The sequence below is a fragment of the Equus przewalskii genome, chromosome 7 (assembly GCF_037783145.1).
Source record: "Equus przewalskii isolate Varuska chromosome 7, EquPr2, whole genome shotgun sequence".
In the NCBI taxonomy this organism is placed as follows: Eukaryota; Metazoa; Chordata; class Mammalia; order Perissodactyla; family Equidae; genus Equus; species Equus przewalskii.
Window position 1 is genome coordinate 63,360,242 of NC_091837.1, and position 27,854 is coordinate 63,388,095.

Here is a 27,854-nt window from a genome sequence, read left to right on the forward strand (position 1 = left end):
GGTGCTAAGATTTTAGCTCTAGAATTGCAGATAAGATTCCTGCTACCTCTGAAAGCACTGATGTATCTGCTATGTGATAACAGTCTTGTATTACTCTAACTTACTTTCTTAAATGCTCCTGTTGCATTGAAACTTCGAATCCATTGATCTTTACCCTTTTCTGTGTTCATCAGCCCCCTTCAATATTTGGTTTCCTCTGAATATAGCTTTTATCCCATGGCTCATCATTTTAATCATTCTTTTAATAGTACTTTCAGTTCCTCCAGCAAAATCTCACCCCTTGATAAGCCTAATTAATTACCTAATTTCTCTATGCCTGAATATTACTAAAGAAAAGCGCATGGCCTAGTATGTTGGTATCACTATAAATTCATGATCACAGACGTGAGCTGGGCGCTAAGTGGATTGTCCTCCCCGCTCTGCAGTGTCTCTTCCATAACTTTTCTTCTCTGTTCTTCATGCCTTGCCTTCCAACCTCCAAATGACAGATCTGCCTCATCCTTAATGGAAACATGTAGAAGCTGCTAGGTAAGAATGGCCTCAATTTCCCATCACCTGGTTTACAGACGTGAATGCCTTCCCATCCTGTCTTTCTGTTGTCTTACACAGAAGAAATATAACTCCCTTCAAAGATATGCTCTCTTCTTTTCCTGATAGAAATATTCAAGTGTGTGTTAGTATCTCACATCTTAAAAATTCAGAAATGAAAAAGAGAAGACGAAACAAAAACTCGCCCTTAATACCACATCTCTTGAAACAGCACCTTATTTTCTTATTTCCCTTCGTGATCAAACTTCTCAAAGGAGTTGTTTGCACATACTGACCCCTCTTTCTTTTCGTTCCAGTCTTTAATCCACATCATCCTGACTTTGCTTCCCATCATTATATTAAAACATACTTTGCTAAAGAAGTAAATGACTTTAATGTGTGGTTGCACATACATTTCAGTTCCTCTCAGCAAAGTAAATGATTCCCTTCTTGGAAAACTAACTCTTGTGTTTTAGATGATCCTGTACCTCCTTTGTTTTCTCTTCTCCTCTCTGGCTGTTCCTTCTCAGTTTCCTTTGTCAGCACTTTCTCTGCTGCTTGACATCTTAATGTTCCTCAGGGTCCTCTTCTGTTCTCAATTTATACTCTTGCCCCAGACTGTACCGATAAACTCAAATTTATATTTCTAGCACATTTCTCTCATCTGAGTTTTAGATTCATATATCCAAATACCTACTTAATCTCCATTGTATATCTGACAGGCATTTCAAACTTAATATTTCAGAATACAACTCTCCCCACACTAGCCTGTCCCTCATTTGGAAGTTCCATCTGTAATGTAACAAATCAACCCATTTGTTAAATTCATAAATTTGGGAGTTACTGTCAATTTTTTTTCCTTCCTCCTTCCTCTTCACCAGCAAGTCCTATTAATACTTCCAAAGTAGTTTTAGAATCTGTCTACTTCTCTCCATCCCTACTCTCACTGTTCGCTCTTCTGGACTACTATAATAGCATCTTAACTGATCTCAGGTCTGTACTTTTCAGAGCAACGAGAGTCATTTTCATACAATATAAATCAGATCATCTCACTCTCCTGCTTAAGATCTTTTGTTGAATATCTGTTGCTTTGAAAATAAAATCCATACTCAATAGTGTGACCTTAAAGGTCTTGCACAATTTGATCTTTGCCTACCTGTTCAGCCTCCCTTACTTTAGTGTCCATTATATTTTAGCTACGTTGAGCCTTTTTAAAATTGCTTCAACAGTCAAGTTCAGGGCCTTTATACCTACTGTCATTTTGCTCTTGCCTAAATTTCATGTCCTCATTGCTGCCTTGTCTGACTTCCCAACCTAAATTATTTCTATTATTGTTTCTTTTTTTTTTTGGTGAAGAAGACTGGCCCTGAGCTAACATCTATGCCAGCCTTCCTCTATTTTGTTTGTGGGATGCTGCCACAGCATGGCTTGATGAGCAGCGCATAGGTCTGCACCTGGGATCCAAACCCAGGAACCCTGGGCCACGCCAGCAGAGCATGTGAACTTAACTGCTACGTCACTGGGCCGGCCCCTATGACTGTTTCTTTAATGTCTTTCTCCTCCACTAAATGTTAAGCTTACAGTAGGACAAGAAAATCTGGGAACCATGGTGTCCTTAGCCTCTCATATGTTGCCTGGTTTAGAATGAATATTGGATAGTGAGATGGAGGGATAGATGGACGCGTGAAAATCTGATCTGTGACATAAGATACGTAGATGCAAACTGATAGGCAAATGTAGATTCTCTTATTTCCTCCTTGTTAATAGCAGATGGTAATATAATATATATACATGTCTTTTAATTCTTTCAGCAAGATCTCTGTACCTTCTTGATATCAAGAGCCTGCAAAAACTCAACACTGGCTAATTATTTATACTGGTATGTGAAATAATTTTCTTGTTTATTTTCTTGTCACTCTTTAGGACTATTTTTTTCCCATATGTAAACACGAAGGCAGTTTAAAATAAGGTATGATCAATCATCAAAAGCCTCAGTGCAGTGTTTATATCCAGCTGTATCCCTTTACAACTGTTCTCATGGCAATGCTTGTTTGCGCCAGTGTTTCTCTGTCAATAACTTCCAGGATCTAAGATAAAACGGGGTAAGGTCATGGGTTTTTTCAGTTTGATATCTGTTTGCTTTCACCCTATTAAGTAGTGTAAATATGATACATCACAGTCCTTTAAGAATGTGTATTTTCACAGTATTTACCAAAACATTTGAATCATGTAAAAATAGAAAGTTGGAATTTGAAGTTACTTATCTCATAGATGAGGAAACTAAGGCAGAGGCATGATGTAACTGACCAGGTAGAAGCAGAACTAAGATTAGATCATTTATCTAGCACTTTGCTATTTACAGAGGACTTCCCGGGACCTTATCTCATTTGTCCCTTCTACAGGGCAAGTATAAGTATCTCTATTTTACATGAGAACAGATTTCCTGAGTGAGTTGCAGGAAAGAGATAAACTAAAGCACAGAGAGGCTGACTTCCTGAGATGCAGTTAATATGAAGCATGGCTCCCTTTATCTGTCACAGAATTCTAAAGCATAATGGATGAGTAGCTTAAGCCATAATGAGAAATATTTTGGTTCAATAAAAGAAAGCAATAGGATTAAACACTAGACAAGAGAGCCTTAACCAGTTTACAGAGCAGACAAAGGACAGAGCCAGCTGGGTCAGCCCTCCTGGAAGTCTTCTGTACATTTGGTTTGAGAGAACACTTTAAACTTCTTGATATACTTGATATTTTTCAACTCTGGAAATGATCTCTGGTCTTACTCAATTTACTGTGTTTACTTAAACAGTACAAATTAATAGATGTCCATTCTGAAAGTTCAGTATTTTTGAAGAATAATGAGGCATTTTGCTTTCCATGAAGAAATTAAACAAAATATTATCTTGTTCAGACTGAGTTTAGAGAAACTGTGTTGCAGGTCAGATCAAGCCTTACCTTCATTCTCCCGCTCTCCAAACACAGCATTATTCTGGACACTGCCCCTGTAGCCCAGAAATAGGTAACGAACTCAGAGGCACTTTTAACAAACACGGGTGTTCATTACTTACATAGTAAATAATTGTTTAGTTTAGTCTTTATCGTTCTCTAAGGAAAACTGCTATCAACAATCTTAACTAAATGTTGCTTTTTCTTCTCTTTGAAACCTGTGATTTGTTTTTTCTGTTGCCCTTAGTAGTGGAAAGAGAAATAGTTCCTTACTTTTACTTTAGCAGTTTAATATAATACTCATAAAACTACATTTCCCTCACATTAAATTTCAGTGTGTCCTTGAAAATATACCCACAAGATTTTTTGGGTAGTTGTTAATCACCATTTTTGCTTTCAAAAGTTTACTTGGAACTTCTCATATTGCCAAATGGCTATTGCCTTTTAATGAAACCTCTTGCTTCCTAATGTTCTACATATTCCAATATGAATTCTTAAGTGCATGTCTATTCACTGGTGTTAGGGAAAAATATTTCTTGATGAAAATCTAGGTAAATATTTAAAAGGAAATGAAAAAAATGTATGGAGCATGTTACTGAGTTTTTAAGTAAGTACTTATATGCTTCTTAGGTATTTTAAAATTAAGATTTTACACATTTTTAAATCATTTACTAAGAATTCCTTTATAGGTATTTTTATTTCATTGCAATATTCATGAAAAGTTTTCTGGCTGACAATTTGTAGTCTAGAGTAGTCAGTATTATAAGAGCTGTGTGTGCAATATACTGATTATGTGGTATTTTAAAGTTATGTATTTTTTTGACCATACCAGATTTCATTGTAAAATCTGAAATTAGTTATGATAGAATCTTTGATCTCCTATTTCAAGGAGGAAGAGTTTTTAAACCATTCTGAAAGCAGCCGAACAGTAGATGAACTGTTGGATGAGCAGTTTCCCACAAGGCAGTAGTTTTTGTTCAGAAAGAGCACTTTGTTTTCTCCGTAGATAAGAAACGAAGTGCACCCCCAGCTCCCAGTCTTATAAGCATTCCATCAAATTTAGATTTGATTTGTGTTTTTCCACTATTTCTGTGATTCATTGAAGCAGTAGCTTGTACTATGTCTTTTCATTCTCTGAGGAGTAATTGTTTTTCCTATATTTACAGTCTACATATTACATATTCAGAAATACTCCTGGGGCAAAAAGCTATTGATGTGGACTTCTGACTTTGGTACACACTGCTTTTTGTGATTGTAGGATGAAAATATGGGTAATAATTTCAAATAGTTGGTTTAAAATGATCATTCTCTTCCTTTGAACATGCACAGAATAGTATAAAAATATTAATCAAGTGTAACAATTTAAATGCATTTCACTGTTAAGCTTACTCTTTTATAACAAATGTATTACAATATAAATTTTAATTGTGCTGTTTCCTTTTGAACATTTTGATTTTCCTTTTTCATTTGTTCCCTTTCCAGTAATTTAAATGGGATTCCTGCTATAGCTGAATCCTTAGGGGCCTATAGTTGTGCAGACAATCCTTTTAAAATGAATAGTGTCAACCTTTTAAGCCTCAGAGGGGAGTTATAGTCTCAATCTGTAAAGTGTTTGGCATCAGGATCTATAAATCGTTCCAGTTTTTTATTTTTATAGCTATTCCAGTATGTTGAAATTGAAAGTAAACTTTGGATGCTTTGACATGTTTTTCTATAACTTTTAAGACCTTTCAAGGTAATAAAGGTTATTTACCCACAAAATGAAATGGCCAGGAAGCAGGTAGCCCACTGACGTCATCTTACAATAGGTACCTGGACAGTTTTGTCTGCATTTCTACTTGAAGATGGCAAGTTTCAAGGGAATACCTTCGAGTGCTTTGTATAACCTAGCTTATTGCTGTGAACAGAGAATTCAGAAGTGATTCAAACCTAGGTCTTCTAGTCTTGATCTAAATTTGTTCTTCACGTTGGAGATGACGCTGTCATCTTTATTTTAGATGGACTTTCTCTTTGCAGCAGAACTTTGGCTTGAGTGATTTTGAGAGGTGTTTGATACTTGACCTTTATCATGAGCATCAACATATACCCTCAATCACAGGCAATAACTGGGCCATTGTGTTCACTTGGTCAAGGAGACCTGAAGATAGCAATGGAGCCTATATATTGTGGTTATCTGTATTCTGTATTGCTCATTTGGAAATGAGTTTGCTCTGTAAACACAGGGAAAAGACAATGGATATACTAAAGTGATGGAGACTGTCAAGGACTTTAAAGGTTAGAAGGCTATGGATTAGATTTGAATAGGACTGTGTTGCCGGCTTTCTAGTTTAGAATCACTGTCTGTCTGACAGTCTTAGGTGGTGTCCTGAAATGCCCAAATATCCTGGAATGCCACGAATAGGAAATATGAGTTTGTTGTAACTCTTCTTAGCTTATTCATCTAGAACAGAGCTATTCAATGAAACTTTCTGCAATGATGGAAATAATCTACAATGCTGCACATATGGCTACTGAGTGCTTGAAATGTGGCTAGTGTGACTGAGAAACTGAATTTTTTAATTTAATTTTAATTAATTTTATTTTAAATAGTCATATGTGTCCTGTGGCTCTAGAAAGCTTTCTTGATTCAAGATTCAAGAATACCTTCGTGAATTTTTAGTTTAGAACTCTTCTTGTGAACATGATATGGTCGATATAGTGTCATGGTTCAGTTCCTCATACCACTTTACAGAAAATTCTAGCTTATTCAACTCTGGGAACTTCCAGAACACCTGTTATTATTATGGCAAAGCGTTGCACTGGGAAGTCAGGAGAGGAGAGCTCTTACTTTTATCAACCTTTAAAATATTTCTGTGTATAAGACTATATTGGGTGTGTCAGGGGCTACTGAAAATTTTTGAGATATGGCATCTGGCATCAGTTTCTTTATAACCTATGTAGGGAGCTAGGAGTTTAACATGTGAAACAGTGACAAGCAAGATAACATTATCAGCACAAGTTGTGTGAGAGGCCATGCCTATTCTAGAAAGTCAAAGAAGGAAGAAATTGTTAGGGTCTGTGAAGACTTCCTGGAAGAGATGGTATGTCATGTGTACTTGAAGGCTGATCGGAATATGGAAAGATGGCGATGGGAACATGTTTCTGGGTGGTAACTGCAACATGAGCAAAAGCACAAAATGGGTACATGTGAGGGTTGCTTTGGGGGGTGACCTGACTGGAGTTTGAATGCATAAATTAGGGTTAGTGGATGTTTGAACCAGAAGTTGGGGCCGTAGAAAGTGTTTTAAAATAGTAGAAAAGAGGGAACCACTGATGTTTTTGTTAATATAGATGGGAGACAATGACAGTAGTTTAAAGAAGAAAAATTCAGGATGATTGCATTGAGCAATAAGGAGTTTCTTTTTTAATAGTTGGAAAGCCAGGTAAGAGGTGTCTGCTGGTTGATTCCAGATAGAGCTGGCTAGTAGTGCAGAACCATCATAAGATGCATTTTTCAGGAAAAAGTCAACAGGCTGTGGGGACTAATTGAGTACAGGTGTTTGAGGGAGGGAGTGTGAGCTGAATTTGACTCTAAATGCAGGGACTACAAATTAAACTCAAAGGGCCAATGACAGTTTTAGGTAGGCCTTGTGTTCTCTGGTTTGGTTACAGCCTCAGCTCTTTTTTCTTGTAGTCAAGTGATTCTAACATTGATGTTTCCTGCCTGACTTTTGAGAAAACTTGAGTTTGTGAACCCTGCTACTTGAGAATTTCCAGCCCAAATACCTGGAATATCGATAGTACTTTCAATGGAGATAGAAAAATAAGTCATTTCGTATGTTCAGTTTTACACATGTTCAGTTAAAAATGACAAAATGACAAACAGTATCTTGAAAGGGGGGTCTGGTGCTTGAAAATTAGGGTGGATAAGTGTGAAAGCAGGCCACATAAGGAAATGCAAAATTAGACCTTAAGTGTGAAAAAAGGGAAGTACGTTCATATTTGAGAATTATCAACATTGAGTAGTCATTAAATTCAGGAGATTGGAGTCATTCATTCAACAGTAATACATTGAGTATTACGAGCTAGGCATGGAAGTGCTGAGGGTATAGTGTGAACAAGACAGGGAAGCTCTCTGCTCTCACGGAGTTTATCTTCTTGATGGCTGAATATACTCTTTTCTCAGAAAAAGTGTAAAGGCAAATAACAAGTGACTGTGACTTGAGATTTGTGGAACATTATGAGTTAAGGAGGTTGAAGTTTCATGTAGTTTTTAAAGATAAGGCATTGAGAGGAAGCTTAGTAGAACAGAAAGAATTCTGGCCTAGGAGGCCAAAATCCTGGGTTCTGATCTCAGCTCTACTGTCAACTAATTGTGCCACCGTGGGCAAGGCACGATCTCTCTAAGTTTTGCTTTTGATAAAACAAGCAGATTGGTCTAGATCTGTGTTTTTTAAACTACACATCATGATCCATTGAAATCAATTTAACAGTTCACAATCTAGTATTTCTTATTTAAACAGTAATGAAATAGAACAGAATAGCAAATATCAACATATTGTTCATTGAGTATTGCTATCTGAAACTTTTTTTTCAGTTTTAAGCATTTATATGTACATGTGGTTATGTGTACCAAGTTGTGATATAAAATTTGTTTTTTTCTGTGGCTTGTTCCCATCAGAACAGTTAGAGACACTGGGTTAGATGATCTTTAAGATCTAATCCAGATCATTGTTTATAATTTTGTAATTGTGTAAGTGGTTTAGGTTTAAGAAAATATTTAAATTTCTTTAACTCCCTAAAACCACAATTTTATGGTAGAAAAATTGAAGATTATATGTGGATATTTAAGAAATGGGGAAATTGGATGGGAAAGGAAAAATCAATTAAAAATTTTATTCCTTGTTCAGAAGTATGTTAATAAGAGAAGTAGCTTCAGAGTAGTTTACAGAATGGAAAATCCTTATGTAATATTAAAAGTATTATATTACATAGATTATGAAAATATTCTTCTGCTTGAGTTACTTAGTAGGGACATGAGTATAGATGATTTCTGAAGATGTTAATGCTCAGTGTACCTTGTAAAGTATTAGGAGAAAATGCTTGTTTTGATGTGACAATTTTTAGAAAATCTAGGATCTTGTACAAATTAAGGCATTACTATTATCAATTTACCTTTCATAGATGGTTGTATATGTTGTTCCTTAATTTTCCACTTTAAAAGAGTGATGATAAAATGTGTTTCGTAACTCCCAGTTATTTTCGCAAATGTGAATTAATCTGCTTTAATGGAAAAGTACATTTACAAAATGAATCTGAATTTTATTTCAATTCACATGACTTAACATATATTTTAGGTATGTGATAGTGGAATGTGAAGATCAGGATACTCAGCAGAGAGATCCAAAGACCCATGAGATGTACTTGAATGTAATGAGACGATTCAGCCAAGCATTGCTGAAGGTAACTGGTAGTGGGGTTAGCAAGCACAGTGACTGGGCCAAATCTGGTCTGTCGCCTGTTTTGGTATGTCTATGAGCTAAGAATGGTTTTTCTATTTTTAAATGGTTGAAAAAAATCAAAAGAAGAATAATATTTTGTGATATGTGAAATTCAAATTTCAGTTTTCATAAGTAAAATTTTATTGAAACATATTCATCCTCATTTGTTTTTATATTGTTTATGGCCTTTTTTGCCCTGTAATAGGCACTTATACACAGTATTGTAAAAGTACTTATTATGTATGAGATCCATATTTTATGAGTTTGTAATAGGAGTTGAATAGTTGGAATGGAAACTTTATGGCCAACAAGGCCTAAAGTACTTATTGTGGGCCCTTTACAGAAAGTTTGTTCACCCCTGATTTAATGAAATAAACCTATACATGCAACAAAAATACCCAAAGCCTTCCTTTTTCATTTCACTCTCTGTTTTCTGTTTTTCTTATCAAGACTAGGTACATCTCCAGAAATCTGGCAATGGTAATATTCTGGATAATGGTCATATTGCAGATACTTCCTATGTAACTTATATTTTTGCTTCTTAAACAGTTTCTAGAGATTTGTAAAGCCATTTCTCCCCAGGTATTCTTGTGATTCTTAAAGCAGTGTCGCAGTTCAGCCAGCAGAGGGCGCACGGGCAATGAAAAGAAAACTCACAACGTTAATTTGTGATTTGCTAAAGAAGTGTTTTACTTCATAGCATCTTTTATCTATTTCCTATTCCATGTTCTTAAAAATTTAAATCACATCTTACTGAACTGTTTGAGACTAAACTTAGTTCACAGAGTTCAGAGCTTCTCTACATCAAACTAGTTGGCAAATAAGCAGTTGGTCCTCTGGTCTCATCTCAGGTCTATCACTGACAGCCTTTGCCATCCTGTGAAGAAATTTCAGTTTCTCTTCGAAATGAGCATGATAATATTTGCCCAGCTGCCCTTTGCGTAATTGGGAAGATTAAATGATAAGATGTATTTTCCAGTGTTTTATGAACAGGGAATCGCTTCATAAGACTTTATAAGAGGCATTTAGTTTTTATGACTTATATTTTACTAAGCAAGCATGTATTATGTTGCTATTTGAGTAGTTTCCTTTTTTTTAGTAGATTTTTAGTTTCTTGAAGATAATATTGTTTCTGCCATATGCCCAGCACATTTATGAAGACATCATCGGCTTCCAGATAGTAACTAAATCAGTGAGTGAATGCATTTTGGATGAGTGAATTCTATCTTGTTACATGGTTGTATGTGAAAAGAAGTGCTACTTTTGATAGACTTTAGTATTCGCTGAAGGCTCAGATAATTTTCAGCTGTGGAAGAGTTGGTGGCGTTTAACTAAGATAGCAGGTTTCTCATTATCTCTAAATCAAGATAATTAATCTTTTTCAATTTCACTTTATATTGAGGTTTGCAGCTATTAGAGAATAAGTAAAGATCACACATGCTATTGAAGAAACCCTGATCATTATGCTACATAGAACTCATCTCCCGTTCCTTTGAATCCCTTCAGGGTGATAAGTCTGTCAGAGTTATGCGTTCTTTGCTGGCTGCCCAGCAGACGTTTGTAGATCGGCTGGTACATCTAATGAAGGCAGTACAGCGGGAAAGCGGAAATCGTAAGAAAAAGGTAAACTTCTGGGCCTTGCTTTCTGTTTATGACTCATAATGCCTCAGTGTCATAAGATACTGAGTTTTGGTACTGTCTCTTTGGGCTTATATATTTTATGAAATTCTTATCATCTAACTATAGTAATAGGAACACTTAAAAGTACTTATTATGTATGAGATCCTATTTTATGGGTTTACGTATAGTGATTTAGCCCTCACAACACCCTAGAAGTTAGGTACTGTTATTATCCCAATTGTAAGGAAGAGCGGGGTAGAGAGGTTAAGGAATTTGTCCAGTGTCCTCAGCTACTAAGTGTTGGGTTTGGGAATTGTACCCAGGCATTCTGGGTCCATAGTTTTATCTATGATGTTTTATTGACTCTTATTTTAGAATCTTAGCATCCTAGAAATATAATCTATTTGACATGGAAAGGACCTCTAGCAATCATTTGGACTAGAATTCTTCTGACAAATTGAGGGTCCAGAGTGACTTGTCCGAGGTTGCAGAACTAGTTTAGGAACAGCACTGGCTTTGTATCTGTTCTCATGGCTGGTACACTGACCTTTCTCTCAACAGTGAGGCCTCTACTCACAGGCCTCAGATGGGTACCTATCCGTTCTTCATGTCCTTTTTCCTGATTAATAGCTGAAATGATATGAAGGATTCACTTGCTATCTTCCCCTTACCCGTCATAGGCAGATCTTTCTTAGTGACCTTTGTAAAACAACACAACCCATTCATCAGACTGTTGCTCTGCAAACTTATGAGAGGAAAGTGGAGAGCAGAGATGGTGAAAAATAGAGTCAGGAGTCCAAAGGCAGGGGATCAGGTCTAAAGATATGTGCAGGAATGATGTTCACAAGGTTAGGGAGGAGAAAACAGGATGAAGAGAAACACACTTTTATTGAGTTGGTGTTTTCTTTGTTGTTGAGAAGAATCACAAACTGTGGTTAAATAACTAAATCCCTACTGCTGTTCCTCCTGGAGCCCCCCTCCCCAGAGGTGCCTGTGTGAGAAGGTGAGATCCCAAATGCCCACCAGCCGAGGGAGTGTGGGTTCCTATGATGGTCAGTTTGGGGCATATATATGTATTTTTTTTTTCCCCTTCTCCTTCTCCCCAAAGTCCCCCAGTACACACTTGTACATTCTAGTTGTAGGTCCTTCTAGTTCTGCTATGTGGGATGCCGCCTCAGCATGGCTTGATGAGTAGTGCTGGGTCCGTGCCCAGGATCCAAACCAGCAAAACCCCGGGCTGCCAAAATGGAGCGTGCAAACTTAGCCACTCACCCATGGGGTCAGTAGGGCATATATTTAGAGCACAATTTCTTTTTGTGTGACATGCTCGTCTGTTCACCACACATAAAAGCTTCTGGCTACACCTCAGTTTTTAGCTCTTCTGGAGGATGACTGCCTATTGAAACATCACTTAGAGCCCCACCAAAATAAATTTTGTTTTTGCTGCAGAGCCTATATTTTAAGTCAGACAATCCCAAATACAGTCTCAAAATTGGCTAAAAATCTTTTTAGACAATTTTTTATGATATGGTAAAAGACAATTTTATTTACACAGATTTACTAGAAACAAGCCCCAGCACCAAGGAGAAATGCCAAGATGGGTCTCTTCTGTTATTATTTGTGTTACTACTAGTAATAATGAAATGACTACTGCTAATAATTTAAAATCCTGTGTTGCACTTTTCCATCTCTCATAAGGAAGTTGGGAGAGACATTGGTAAGTGCATAGTGTTAGACAGATGGCAAGGTCACTAGTGAGTTATGTGTCAAATGGTTAAAACAAATGATGCTATTGTTGCTATCTTCTTTCTCACATCAACCTCTAGTTTAGGAGAAATTCTGTTAGAAGAGATCTCTGAGTTCAGATATTTTAGTTCTAATAAAAATGTTTTTCATCGAAGTTTTTTAAAAATTAAATTAGCTTTCATTTTGCATATTAAGTAGTTGCTTTTCATTTTGTGATTCTTTAGGTGACTTTACTCATTTATTTGTTCTTTAAAAATGTATTGCATGCCTACTGTGTGACAAACTGTTTTCTAGATTCTGGACATAGAACAGTGAATATAAAAATTCCTGCCCTTTTGGATCTTACCTTCCTGTTGGAGGAGAAAGTAAACAAAATAAATAAGTAAAATATATGGCATGCTAGATATAGTGTTCTATGCTATGGAGAAAAATAAAGCAGGAAAGGGGTGTTGGTTCACAAACTGGCCCCCATACGTGGAGGGTAAAGAGAGACTGAAGAACAAGGCAGGCCACTCCAGATGGGTAGGTGGCAGTTTTAGTAAGCAAGCGATATACTTAGGAGGCTTGTCTTGGGTGGCCACAAGATGAGCAGATCTCCGCAACTGTCCACCAACTCTTAAAAGTTTATATAGAGGTCATAACTAGGTACAGTCATGTATGCTGTCCAAATGGTGTCAACGATACATTGCTCTCTCAAGACTGCTTCTTTGAAACCAGCTCCCACTGTGGGAATTGGGGGGAAAGTGTGCATTCCAAGTACAGGGGTAGGGATCAGGTGCCTCCTATTGCCCAGGTCCAGTTCTCTGGTCACCTGGTGGTCACATCCTTTTGAAATAGAGAGTGGGAAGGACTGGGTTTGAGTAGTAAGGTAGTGTTTCACTTCTCAATACAATGGTCAGGGAAAGCCTCACTGAGAAGTTGACATTTGGACAAAGACCTGAAGCAGATGAGGGGGCAAGTCATGTGACTATCTAGAGGAGACTATTCCAGCCAGCGGAACAGCAAGTACAGAGGCCCTGGTGTGGGAGCATGTGTGACGTGTTTGAGAATTAGGAAGAAGTCCAATGTATTGGGAGCAGAGGGCGGATGGGGGAGAGTGGTAGGAGATGGGAACAGAGGTGATAAGGCAACCGATGGAGTATATCCTTGTAAGGCATTATAAGGACTTTGAGTGAAACAATGAGCAAGAGTGGAAGCTATTGGACGTTTTAAGCGGAAGACTGACATGACTTTCATCTTAGCAGCAGCACTTTGGTTGTTTTTGATAAGACTGCAAGAGGCAAAGGTTGAAGAAGAGGGGCCGTCAGGAAGCTGTTGCAGTAATCAAGATGAGAAGTGATGGTGGCTGGGACCGCAGGGCTTACAGCAGTGGAGGTGTGAGAAGTAGCTCGATTTCTCACCCTTCTCTTATTATCTGCTCTCTGGTTATTTTAATGTTTATTAGCACATCAGCTAGAAATTTGTTGTGATAGGATAACTGGAAATTCAGATTAGTTGACATTAATTCATACTAGTCTAACTGATCGTACATTTGGTGTGGGGTAGATTTACTGATTTTTTGTAAGGGATGTGTAGGAATTCATACCAATTTTCAGTTGACCTTAACTTGAACTTTTCATCATTCGGAAGGAGATTTGGAGTATTACTGAAAGGGAGGAATTTAATTTGGTATCTTGGTGGTCCTAGAAACATACTGCTTTTTTGAACTTCCATCTCATTGATTTAAGAATTCTCTCCTTTGATGTTCTCAGTAGTGTTCTGGTTGAAGTGCTTTATGCTGCTGGGATTCGCAAGTCAGGTTTTCTCCCTTTAAGAACAAGCTCACCTGTTGAATAACTACAAGACTCTCACAGCTTTCAAAGGAAATAGAGTGTTCTTTTGAAATGTAATGGAAGGCCTTGGTCTAAACACTATAAATACTGCTAGATGATGAAGCTGTTTTGCCATGACTGGAATTTCTATTTTGGAAATCATGGCTAAATGCAGTATGTATGTGAGCTATAGAAAAAAAAATTATTTTCCTAGGAAATGTTTGATCAGACAGAGTCAACGAACAGGAAAAGGTAGGGTCCAAGTTTCCTCCAAGTGAGTTGAGTTTACTTTTTAAACCCAGAACATGTAGTTGAACAGCATAATGAAATTCTCACTTAATATTTGGTCATGCAAAATTAAGCTTCAAATGAAATTACGATTTTTTTGTGGCTTCAGAAATCCTTTGAAAACACAAATTGAATCTTTAAGTCCAGCTGGAGAGCACTCCCGATTCTCAGCTGCAGCAAGAGAAATGTATTCCCTAACCTTGTGAAAGTCCAGCTTTTCATAGTTAACAGATTGCTCCTTTTAAAGCGTGCTGCTGCTGTTGTCAGGTGGATTAGAAGTGCTTGTCTTTATGTTTACTATCTCCTTTATGTTACTTTGCATATTCTTTTATGGTGCTTTGCAAATATTTTAAAGTTAACAGAATCCGTCTTTACCATATGTTTTATAAACCGCTTTTCCCTTTTATCCTAATTCTTTCTAACTTGTTCTCCTAGAATGAGAGACTCCAGGCATTGCTTGGAGACAATGAAAAGATGAACCTGGCAGATGTGGAACTTATCCCATTGCCTTTAGAACCGCAGGTGAAAATTAGAGGAATAATCCCAGAAACAGCCACATTATTTAAGGTAATTGTGATGGGTTTTTAATGTATATGATTGGAACCCAATTCTTTAAAGCTGGAACAGAGACACTACCTTTGAAAATTATTATGTTGCAAGTAATATTTATAATTTTATTTGATTTAGTAAATACTGGATAAAAAGGTACTTTTTATTTTTCAGTATGTTTTAAGATCTTGTATTACCAATAGGTGTTTTTATATGAAATGTATAAAATATTTTTATATCTCTGGATTGTTTTTTAATCTTTAATTCTTTGAACTATTTATTAATCAGAGCCACACCTGTTTTCTTCCAAGTAAGCTATTTTTTTTAAAAAAATTAAATTGCAGACTTATGTTTTGTATTCACTTCATAAGTTCACATGGTTAGATGAGTCCTGACATTTTTAACATTTCTCAATCTGCTATCTGTTCTTATGACTTAAATTTTTTCTTATGCTTTCAAATAGTAATTCTTTGTAATCCTTAATAGTTTCTTTTGGCTGGCCACCACTTGGATAGTTAGAAACAGCTGGTGGTAGCTGCCGCCTCTAATTGGGCCACAGGACTGAGCATTACTACCTATGAAGCATCGTTATCTGCCCAGCATCATAATGAAAGTTCTCTGTGTTTTAGGTTTTGTGATTCCAGGGGTGGAGGGCATAAGTTGCATTAGAATATTACTTTGCATCAGATAAGAAAAGACTCATAGAACAACAGCTTAGGTGTATAAAAAAAAGACGTGATTATAGTAAGAAATAGTTCAGACTTTTTAAGGACATGATTAAAGGCAACCTATGGCAGTCCAGCTCACACAACTGAAACATAAGTTTCATAAAGTGGTACTAAAGTGTACTACATGTTATGGACTCTGATAGTTTCTATTCTTTTAAAAACTTTTCTGTTGCATTAATTTTTAAATGTTGCTTGAGCCTGTTTAATTGGTTTTAAAACTCAATTGATTATAACCTTCAATTTGAAAAATACTGGTACAGGAGATAAAATCCAAACATTTCTTAGTTCGTGCTTACAGTCCACTGGAGGCCGAAATATAAAGAGCTACACACAAGATGGTATATATGTAACAACTGATGTTCCTTTGGGCTGGAACTCCCAAAAAAGACCAGCTTCTAATGTTCTCGGTCCCTAAGGACTAATCAAGAGCATTGAACCAAAAAGGTAGTTTTATCACTTTTTTCAAACAGGATGAAAAAAGATATGTAAGATACACAGCAGGAGTTGTCAGAGTTGGGTGTAAGAATGTCTATCTTTGGGGCTGGCCTGGTGGCATGGTGGTTGGGTTCACACGCTCTGCTTTGGTAGCCTTGGGTTTGCAGGTTTGGATCCTGGGCACAGACCTGCACACCATTTTGTCAAGTCACGCTGTGGCGGCATGCCACATACAAAATAGAGAAAGACTGGCACAGATGTTAGCTCAGGGACAGTCTTTCTCACAAAAATAAAAGAAAGAAAAAGAAAAAAAAGGTATGTGTATCTTCCACTATTGTTAGGTGGATTCTGGACCCATTTTTTTCTTAATTATATAATTTTATAATTGTATCTTATATATACAAAGTAGATGGTCAGTAAAATATCATGGGACATCTTATTTGATCCTAATATCCAGTCCTGAGTTTTTTCTTTGAGCCCTTAAGTATTTGGACAGTCTTGAAAATTCCGAGTTGGAGTTTAGGATTAATAGTTCTAGGACATTTACTACATAACTCTGCCATAGTAATTCTTAATCATTTTTGGGTCATGAGTGCCTTTGAGAGTGCAAGGAAAGTGATGGATTGATTGTACACTTTAGAAAGTTACCCATATACTTGCCCATACGCTGAAATTTCTGTACACATTCATGGATTCTTGTCCTTTTATGAACTCCTTAGAGGGAAGAGGTTATGGACCCAGTTTTTGATATTTTTCAAGAGTATTTTGTAGCCCTTAGCTGAGGAGCTGAAGCTAGATCTTCATGGGGGTGAGTCCCTGAAGGTGCTGGGATTAGCGCTGGCATCCTGTGGTCATCATCTGCTTGCTTTAGATTTCACGTAGAATCTGAATGTCAGAATCAGATCTGAAGCTGAAAAGGGAAATTACAACAAAGATCCTCTTGCCTATCATTTATCTTTAGGAAGATCACTTCCAGTTATTCTTCTTGAGCTTTTGTGAACTAGGGCACAAGATAATTTATAAGATGTATTTTTGCCTGGGGTGATAAAAGGACAGTCCAAATTTAAGATAATTTAATGTTCAGAGTGGCAGTCCATAGAGGTTATAAGTTGTAAAAACATATTCTTTATAGCTTTTTGATGCCTTTTTCCCAACATTTTATAGGATAGTTTTCAAATGTACAAGAAAGTTGAAAGAATTTAACAGTAAACAGCTGTATACCTACCCCTTTGATGTTGTCATTAAAATTTTTGTTTGCTTTGTCACATAGCTGTTCATCCCTCTCTGTGATACTTTTTGTCCTATTATTTCTCATGGCCGGTACAAATTAAGATTATCATCATTTGTTTTCTTTGTCAGATTCATTTCTTTTCTTTATATTATTATAAAATTTCTCCAAATTTCCGTCTTATATAATTTCTTCTCAGTGATGAACACCAGTAGGGCATCTCTCTCAGGATAGTTTTCTGACCTTTTATCTCCAAATTAGTGGTCTCCATGTGCTAGTCCATGTGATGTTTTGTTTCTTAAGAGAATTTAATTTCATTATTTGTTAATTTAAACATTTACCTAAAGTAAATCCAAGATTTCGTCTACTTAAGGGAAGACTTCTGGGGAAAACATATAGTTATTCCAGAGTAAAAGATACAGATATTTGAGATCTCCCTTCGTTTTATAAAAGAGGAATTTGAATCTCAAAGCTGCACAGTCGTCGTGTACTTGCTGTTAGGAACCAGGGCTCTTGACTTTTTATCTGGTACATTTTTATGCGACACTGTGTCACCTCTTTGACTGCAGTGTGTCTCTAATAATAAAATAATAGTGGTGAACGTATGTAGATTGTCTGCTCTGTATCAGGCATGGTGCCAGACTCTTGACTTCTACAATTTCTGATCACTTTAGCAACTCTGCAGCAGAGGTGTTATCTTTATTTTACAGGAGAGGAAACAGGTTAAAGAGTATGCACAGAATCATTCAGCTCATATCTGGCAGAGCTTGGGTTCATGTCCGTGACTAACTCCAGAGCTGTGCTCTTTATACCATGTAGTCTTCTCGCTATTAGCCAGCTCACGGTTCCCTCCAAGGTACCCAAGTGCATCTTGCTGCCAACCCAGCTTGTTTCCTTCAGTCCTGTTTATCTGTTTGTTTACCTGCAGGTCAGCGTTTGCTTCTCTACATAGTAGATCTTCATGCATTAATTTATATCCAAATTTGAAAAGTCTGTTTTTTGTTTCCAGAGTGCTCTTATGCCTGCACAATTATTCTTTAAGACAGAAGATGGAGGCAAATATCCAGTTATATTTAAGCATGGAGATGATTTACGCCAAGATCAACTTATTCTTCAAATCATTTCACTCATGGACAAGGTGAATATAACCTTACGTTAGTGGGGAACATTATTTCATTTTAGAAAACTATGGTTTAATGCATACGTTACGTATGAACATAGAAGTATTTGTAATATTTAGGTACAATCCAGAAAGCTGAGCGATCTCCACTTGACCTTGAACAAGTTTGGTGGTGGTTGTACACTGCAGAATGGCTCTTGTCATGAGTATAAAATGAAAGTACATGTTCCTTTCTATAAAAACTTTTTTCCCAGTTAAGATCTCTCAATGTTGGATTTAGTCATGTCCTTCCTCTTAGTCAAGATCTTTTTAAAATCTTATCCCTGTCCCTGGCTTTTAAAGGAACATATCTGCCCTCATTTTCTTTTTTCTGAGTTCTAAAATACTTTATGACAAGAAAAAACTGCATAAATGAGTAGCAGGAACCCTGCTGTTCATTGAAAACTACTGACAGTGATTTAGAATAAGAAAACATTTGGCGTACCCTCAAGTAATTGCTTAATAAATTTACTTTGATGATGAAAGTTAAATTAACTAATTAATTTAGTTAAACCTTAATTTAGGTTTACCTCCTAAATCTCTTACATTAAACTGCTGTAATACATGTCTGGAAAATTATTTCATAGCAATCTTTATATTTGGTTAATGCATTTATCTTTTGGTCAAAAGCTGCTACGGAAAGAAAACCTGGATTTGAAGTTGACACCCTACAAAGTATTAGCCACTAGTACAAAACATGGTAAGTTTCTTTTACACCATGATTGTTTATTTCAATGTCCAATGAGTATACTTTTCCTTTTTCAGTTGAAAGTTGTTAAGAATGTTAGACATTGAGTTCATTTGTAGCCCTGAAGATCAGTTGGGCCAGCCTGCCTCCCTGTCTCCCTCCCTCCATTCCTCTCTCATGAAATTATTAAACAGTGTATTTGGAAGAAAAATTAACACCTTTATGATGTATTTTTTTGCATGCAAAACTGGTTGTAATTCACAGTAGTTTCTTACGTGGTAATCTGTGTCCTGAATCATCATTTGAGAATTGCTATGATCAAAGTGGCTTTGTACTGTGTCTGCTTATAAAAGCCGCTCAGCAAATGATGTTACCTTATTAATTAATTTTCTATGTAGATCTATAGCGTCTAAGTCTTTTTGAGATTGAATAACCTCTGTAAGTTTGGTGTAAGATTTCATAAGAATGCTCGCCTAATGCCTATTGTGAATTCCATAGTCTTGTTACTGTTAGAGCTTTTTACCCTAAACACTTTGGAGAAACAAAAGTACCTCTTTTAGGTTTCCTGCCCTTCCCCTGGCTGCTCTCAAATCTTTTTGGTGGTTTAATTCCTCTTCTCGTTTTCCTCTTAGAATTATCTTGTTAAAAGTGCACATGGGCTCTTTGACTATCCTATGTACATGATTTATTAGCTTTCGTTTGCTCTTGGGACAAAGACAAAAGCCTTAGCCTGGTCTACAAGTTCTGGCATGGTGTGACATCCCTCCTGCACCTCTCAAGCCTTTTTTGTCTCTCTCCCCTTTGTTTCCTAGGTGTTAGCCACACCAGCCGCCTTCCATTTTCCCAAGTGCTCTTTTAAGCCTTAAGGCCTTCTCATATGCTATGATAGTTATTACCTTTAACATCCTTTCTTCCACACCTTTACCGATTTATGTCCATTATCCTTCAAAACATGGCTCAAATGTCAGATGCCGTCTGATCTCTATTGTGATTTAGGTTTCCTTACACAATTCCCTTTCATTTGTAGAATAAATAAAACTTGCAAGCTTGTATGACTATGAAGGCAGGGTCAAGGTTCTATTTTTACCTGGAGAAGTTCTTGTTATAATGCTAGAAAAACAATAAATATCTCAAGTGAATTAATGCAGACTATTCCGTGTTTGTGATATAGGAATGAATGAGACATTTCTTACTCTAAAGTATGCAATCTCCTAATTTGCATGCAAACAATTATAATGTAAGGCTCACCAAAACCAAATCTTGATAGTTTATGCTCCTGAAATAGTTTCCTTTCTTCAACTGTGATTTTTTTCATAGAGTTGTTATCTTATACGCCAGTTGTTTCCCAGACTTCCTGGACTTAGGTTTTCTCCTTCTTGCACTCTTATCCCCTTCTTTTTGGTAGTTTAAGGAATTCCCATACTTTCTTCTCATATCATTTCCAGGAAATGGCAGAAGATGGAATAATAAACGTAGTATAGCTTTAGCATTGGGTGATTGGTATAACACAATTTCAAATTACTTAAAGTGATTTTAAATTTGGAATATTTTTAATTGCTATATGTTATAAAACTACAGAAAGAAGAAATTTTTATGCCAGGTTTAAGAAGCTTAGTCTATTACTTTGTGTTCTTTGTGTACAGTAATAGAAATTGGCCTGGAGAAGCATGCAGATTAAATCAGCTTAATTTTTTTAAAAGCTTCCTTGTAGTTTCTGATGTAAATGCCAGTATAAACTTAATATAGTGTTTACACACCTCTTTAAGTTGTTCAGGTATGCAGTGTATATATTTGTAAATGAAAGTTAGTCTTAGCAGAACCTTTATTTTATTGCTTAACCAAATGTGGTAATTAATAAAAGGAACCTTAACTAACTAAATTGGAGTGGAGAAGGCCTGTAGGGGGAGCTCTCACGCCCTATCATACATCATCAATTACACCAACCTGGAAGAGAGGTAGGCTTGTATCTTGAACAGGAAGTAGAACCACTTTCCTACTGAAGGAAGGTTTCTCTCCCTACCCAGCAACAGCCCAGTCAATGAGAAACGCTGCAGCTCAGCCAATGAGAAGCCGTTGTCACCCTGAACTGTTACTTACTCCCAATGGACTTTCATTTAGAACAGCTCCTTCCTACCGCTCCCCACCCCCCACCTTTTTCTCTATAAAAGCAGCTCCCCTCCTTTGTTTTCTGGATTTGCCTCTGGTTTGTCATAGCACGCATGTCCCGAATTGCAATTCTTTTGGCTATTCCTGGATAAAATCATTTCGAGGATAAAATACAGGTGAATTTGCTTTTAGGTTAACATACAGTAGCATTGTTTAATACAGCGGATGTATTTCTGTGTAGGTTTCATGCAGTTTATTCAGTCAGTTCCTGTTGCTGAAGTTCTTGATACAGAAGGAAGCATTCAGGTACAGTATCTATTTTAAAGATTTATACAATTCATAAATATATTTTTGTATGTTGTTATAAAAAGCTTAATCTTTATAAAAAGTATATAGAATTAAAAGTGAAAGGCTCCTTTTATCACCCATCTTCCTTCAAGTTCTTTTCCTTTTTCCAGAAGTAAACAGTGCTAATAGTTTAAAATTTTTCCATGTCAGTACATAGAAATGCTTGATTCCTTAAACAGTGCCTAGTACATAATAGATCAGGAATTAATTGGTGAACAAGTTAAAAATTTGTTAAATTTTATGGTTATATCCCAAAGTATGAAATCATATAATTTATTTAAGCATTAATGAACATTTTGATTATTTCCAGTTTTTGTTGTTATTCATAACAGTGCTATAGTGATATTCTTGCTCATGCATGTTTTTCACGATTGTTTTAAGACCCTTTTCCTCCCCCTCTAACCTCATTGCTCTCCTTTAATAAAAGAAAAAGTGAGTGTTCCCAGGACTAAGCCATTTATACCTTTGGAATTTTTTCACATTTTAAATACACAGATTAGTTCTTATTGCATCTTAATGGTTTATTTTTATCTTTTAAATATAATTTTTCTTTTCCCCTGTATAATAAAAATTTGTGTAAGTCACACACAAAAACTGATATGCCTGAGATGAAAGATGATACAGAGAAGGGCTTGATAGAGGATGTTTGCTGCAGTGTGTTTTTGTCTTTCCCAGTTTAGAGGGTCCCAGTAATTCAGTGTGGAGTTTAGATTTGCAGAAAAGCGTTTCTCTGATTTCTTGGTAAAGCAAGTAGTTATTGTGGTCTTAGGTTTGGGGTGTAGTTATGTGCGATGGTTAAAAGCTCAGACTCAGAACATCAAACTGCCTAGGGTTGAAGTTTGGCTATGCAGCTTTCTAGCTATGTAACCTTAAGTGACTGCTTCACACTTTGTGCAGAAAAGAGTTAAGAGCCGGCCTGAGGCTACTGTCTTGAGAAAGGCCTGCTTACAAGTTTAGCCTTTGGCTGGTGTCTGGGAACTTGGCTTTCAGTGTTTTCCCTCTGTTCCCTAACTGAGAATGTGGTTCACTGTGCCTATACGGCACAAGTGATGTGATTTATAGTCAACAACCTGCTTTCTTTTTAGAATTTTGATAGTTGCCAGACAGAGGGTGCCTATGTGAGTTCCTGCTGGGCTTCCCCTGGACAGAAACATTGTACCATATTACTCCTTTTTTTTTTTTTTTTTCCTTGCTGTTGGAGAAAAGTAGTAAGTATGCTTAGTGTATCCCTCACAGAAGAATGCAAGGTTTGTGCCTGGATCCTCTAGACTTTGCCTATGTATTTTTCCCATGATGATCCTGTTGTGTATCCTTTCACTGTAATAAACCTTAGTTGTGTATTACAACTATATGTCGAGTCTGTGACTCCATCTAGCAAATTAAACCTCAGTTTTTGCATCTGCAATATTTGGGTAGTAATTAATAGTACCTAGCTCTAGGATTGTTCTGAAGATGATATGAAATGTATATAGAGTTTTAACATAGATTCTAACTAAAATAATTATTTAATAAAGTTACCAATTATTATGCTACTCTGCGTAATTAAGATTTTGTAAAATAAAGACAACAGCAGTTTGTATACTGATTCTTGGTTCCATGTCATTTGTGTCAGTAGTTAGCAGGGTCACAGGTTATTCTCATCTTCAACTTGAGTAGATAGTAATTAAAAACTGTTTTCCAAAATAGTTTCACCTCTTGTGTTTCTTATTGCTACACATCTTGGCCTAATCTTGGTATTGTCAGACTTTTAAATTTTGTTATTTTATTGTGGTTTTACTTTGTATTTCCCTGATTACCCACAAGGTTGAGCATTTAAAAGGATATGGATAGGCCATTTATTTCTGCAAAGTACTTGTTCACATACTTTGCCTGTTTTCCCATTGTGTTGTTTATGTTTTTCTTATTGATTTATAGGAGTTCTTTATATATAGATTTATATATATATAGATTTATATATATATAGATTTATATATAGATAGGTATATATAATATATTATTTAGACATATATTATATTTATATTATACAGATATATTAGATATATTTAGATATAGATCTTTGTCTAACTTATAAGGTATTCATAGAAGCTAGAAATATAGGCTAAACTTATTTTTTTAACAGTGCATTATTGTATTTTCAAATAATATACTCTATGTGTTTTTCTTTAACATCTAAATGTAGGGGAATAGATCCAGTTTGTAATCTTAAAAAAGTAAATAAATATTTTCCTCCATTGTTTCCAGACTCTTTGGACACTCCAGTGTATTGCCCCCTTAATTCTTTTGTTCAGTCATTATCTTTCTCATATTTATCAATTTCTACTGAATTCTGAGAATTCTTAGCACTTGTAATTATTTAAAAATTTGGGGCACAATTTTATTGAGCGTGCTAATGGTGACAGGATTTCAGTAGGTATGCTTACAAGGTGATTTTAAAAACTCTGTTTATTTTCAGGGGAATGTGTGATACAAAAAGACCCACTCATGTTTACTTTCAGGAGAAAGATGAAACAAAGTGATGTATTAAGTATAGAGATATAGCAGTAAATTTATTTTATTTTATATTTTCCCTATGGTATAGAAATGGCAGCATATATATATATATTGTATGTGTGTATATATATACATAGTCTGTAAGCATAGTAATAAGACTGATTACTGAGGAGTATGCTTCCTAAAATCCACAATTTATAATTATTGACTAAGTCTTTAGAGCAGACACTTCTTGGTCATTATTTACAATTTTGAAATGCTTAATTTATTTAAAGAGTATATTGAATTTATAAACATGTAATAATATCTTTTCAGAACTTTTTTAGAAAATATGCACCAAGTGAGAATGGGCCAAATGGGATCAGTGCTGAGGTTATGGACACTTACGTTAAAAGCTGTGGTAAGTTTTTCAAGCTGTTACTTTCCATTGATGTGTTTGAATAAAGGAAAGCAGTCTATCTTGATATTGCTATATTCATACACATTTAGAACATGATAGGGTTTTGTCTTAGTCCATTCGGGCTGCTATAACAAAATATCAGAGACTGAGTGGCTTATAAACAACAGAAATTTCTTTCTCAGAGTTCTGGAGGCTGGAAGTCAAATCAGGGTACCAGCATGGTCAGGTGAGGGCCTTCTTGGGTCGGAGACTTCTTGTTGTGTCTTCATGTGGTGGAAGGGGGTAGGGAGGTCTGTGGGGTCTCTTCTGTAAGAGCACTAATCCCACTCATGAAGGCTCCACCCTCACGACCTAAGCACCTCCCAGAAGTCCCACCTCCTAATACCATAACATTGGCTGTTAGAATTCCAACATGTGGATTTTGGGGCGATACAAACATTCAGATCATAGCAGACTTAAATGCTCTATGAGAAGATGACAAGATATAAAGTGTTGACAAAAGAAGTCATTAATGTTTTGACATAATCTTAGTAATGAGATATAAATTCTGTTTAGTCTTTAATAGATGTATCTTTGAAATCACTTATCTACTTTATAATTACAAGTTCTCTCTCCCTGGAAGCTGTTAATTCTCCCCTAGATTTTCCCTGTGCTTGAGTAACTGATTAAGTTGACTGTGGACAAAGTCTCAGTCAACAATAATTATGCTTTCGATAAATCTCAAGAGCTAGGATAACAGTATTGTTATTATGAGGGTTCCTCTCATGGTATTTTAGATTAGTTTTCATGGTTCTTTCCTGGAAATAAGTAAGTAGCAGCATGCCGTGGGGATTAATTCATATGTTTCAACCATTTATGCCAGTTTTCATGAAGTTATATTCTAGAAGATTATTTTTTATTTTCTTAAAAGATTTGTTTTTAATCACTAAACATTGTTTAGGGGAGGGTTAATAAAGGAGTTGACACTAGAGTTGAGCCCTGAATGGTATCTGGTATATAATATGTTGTTCCTATTTTGTATAAATATTATCTTTATTTATGTTTATGCCCCTATTCATACCTATACTCAAGTAATCAAAGCTGGGAGAACAAAGTAGAGGGCTTTCTAGACATATAACAACTATATTTAAACTTACATATCATTTTATGGTTTATAAATTGCTTTCTTATACATGATTTTTTAAAATTTTCACAATGCTCCTGTGAGGTAGTATTCTAGATTATTTTAGACCCCATAATTTATTCCCAAATTTATACTTGATAATCCAGTTTTGGCTAAGAAGTATGAAGAAGATGTAATATTCCTAGGAACTTTAAAAACGTAGAAATAAAATATGTGTGTATATTAGAATCCAAGGTTTTAATTCTTATTTTTATTGAAGGAACATAACGTGTGTTACATCTAACTGTGTTTACTCATAAAAATGATCACATACAGTGTATTTAAATTTAAAGACTAAAAAACACTGATTGAAACATTCCAGAGAAAATGTTTCCCTTCTCTTAATCTCCCACTCCGTGTTTCTCTCTCCTTCGCTCCCTCCCTCCCTGCTTTCCTTCCTCCCTTCTTTCCTTTTGTCTTCTTTCCTGTTTTTCTCACACCTTCAAGTCTGTGTTTTCTATAATGTAAAAAAATTACATATGATCTAAAGACTGGACTAGGCTGGACATCTAAGATAGATCATTCACATGACTGGTAGTTTATACTGTCTTTCAGCAAGGCTTGTCGATCAAGTCACCTATGCATGGCCTCTCTGACTTGGGCTTCTCAGGGCTGGGTTCCAAGAGGAAGTGTTGTAAGACACAGAAAGTACAAACTGTTGGTTTTTGAAGGCCTGGGTTGGGAAGCTGGTAGTTTGTCACTTCTGCCGTATTCTGTTGGTCAAAGTAGTCACAGAGCCTGCCTGGATTCAAGCGGAGGGATATAATTCCCACCTTGAATGAAAAGCGTGTTGAATAATGTGTGGCTCTCTTTAATTCACCACACCTAGTTCTCAGTACCTTATACATGAGATATTTTGCATGCCCTCAAATACTTGGGTCTTTTAACTTAACTTTCAGATAGTTACGATAAACTTTTTTATATCTTAAGTTTATTTAATAAAGAAATGTTAACTTTTTCTGCTTGAAATATACATACACACACAACCTATAAATGTTGACTAAAATTTGAAAACCCTGCTCACTTAGTAAAATTACTGGAAGAATATGTTATGGATATATGCTAAATGTCATAGTGTTGTGCCTTTTATAGAATGTTCCATTTCTCCCGAAGAGCTAATGAAAATATGACTGCTTTTTCATGTAAAAAAAAAAAAAAAAACAGCCGTTTGTCATACCTATCAGACAGTTAAATTCAAGTTAGATCCTGTTCCTCTCATTTTCTCAACATTGCACATTTATTCATTCCCTCATAACTGATTTGATGGCGAGCCACTTTTCTTTGCATCGTATTTTGAATAGCCTTCTGTTTTCTATATATCTTACTATGTTACAAAACAATCTTTTCTGTTTCACTGAGGTTGGTAGCATTCCAGGTAGTGTTAGAGGTTGAAAGCCATTATTTGAATTTTTTCATTAGAGGATTCAATGCTTGATAAGTTGCTACTTTGTACTAGAATCTGATTGTTGGACATTATCATATAGATGTATGTATAACTTTCATTTTAAAAAGTAACGTTTTAGGTTTCTGGCAGAGTGTAAGAAGAAAGCGATAATAGTTACGGTGACATTTTTTCCAGATTACACAAAGTGTCAAGTCTGTATCATGTAAGTGAATGTGAGAATACCAATTATTCTCACACACATATCTTTACTAAGGAAAGGTAAATCATATCATTTAGTTGTCTGTATTTCTCTTTATTTTACTTTAAATCAAAATTGTTTTGTAAAATCAATTTAATGATAGAGGCATCTCACGTGGAGTTAAATTCTGGTTTACAGCAGCCTTTTGACAAGATTCCCTTGGACTGGTATAGTATTTCCATTGTAGTTAAAGAATAACTTCAGTTTCCCTAAAAATCCTCTAATCTACTATGTAAATATATAAATGAATGGGTGTTGCTGTATTCCAATAAACTTTATTTATGAAATGTAAAAACAGAGGGAGACCAGTTTTGGCCCTCAAACTGTCTCAGACTCACCCTTTAGAGTGCTCTCAAGTCCGCCAGTGGACCACTAAATGTATAAGCAATTGCCTTCAGCTGCAGTTAACATGATCTAACTTTCGTGAGTTACACACATAAGAATTTTCTTTTTTGTAAGAAGCTCAGATGTAATTGCTGTTGTTGTTTTAGGTGCTTAA

The 27,854-nt window shown here is 35.9% G+C and overlaps 1 protein-coding gene across 15 annotated transcripts in view; it reads left to right on the forward strand.

Moving 5' to 3' along the window:
• PIK3C3 (phosphatidylinositol 3-kinase catalytic subunit type 3) overlaps positions 1-27,854 on the forward strand; it is a 152,049-nt gene that overhangs the window by 83,489 nt on the left and 40,706 nt on the right. For 11 of the 15 annotated variants that reach the window (XR_011542007.1, XR_011542005.1, XR_011542011.1 and 8 more), the window contains 8 exons: positions 2,340-2,407; positions 8,811-8,916; positions 10,461-10,577; positions 14,855-14,986; positions 18,369-18,497; positions 19,149-19,218; positions 21,554-21,618; positions 24,466-24,550. Coding sequence is in view for 6 of the 15 variants with exons in the window: in XM_070627570.1 (XP_070483671.1) it covers positions 2,340-2,407; positions 8,811-8,916; positions 10,461-10,577; positions 14,855-14,986; positions 18,369-18,497; positions 19,149-19,218; positions 21,554-21,618; positions 24,466-24,550 (772 nt within the window). In the remaining 9 variants the exon portion in view is untranslated. The remainder of the gene's footprint in view (positions 1-2,339; positions 2,408-8,810; positions 8,917-10,460; positions 10,578-14,854; positions 14,987-18,368; positions 18,498-19,148; positions 19,219-21,553; positions 21,619-24,465; positions 24,551-27,854) is intronic. The other 4 variants (XR_011542010.1, XR_011542012.1, XM_070627572.1 and 1 more) reach the window with 1 other exon arrangement.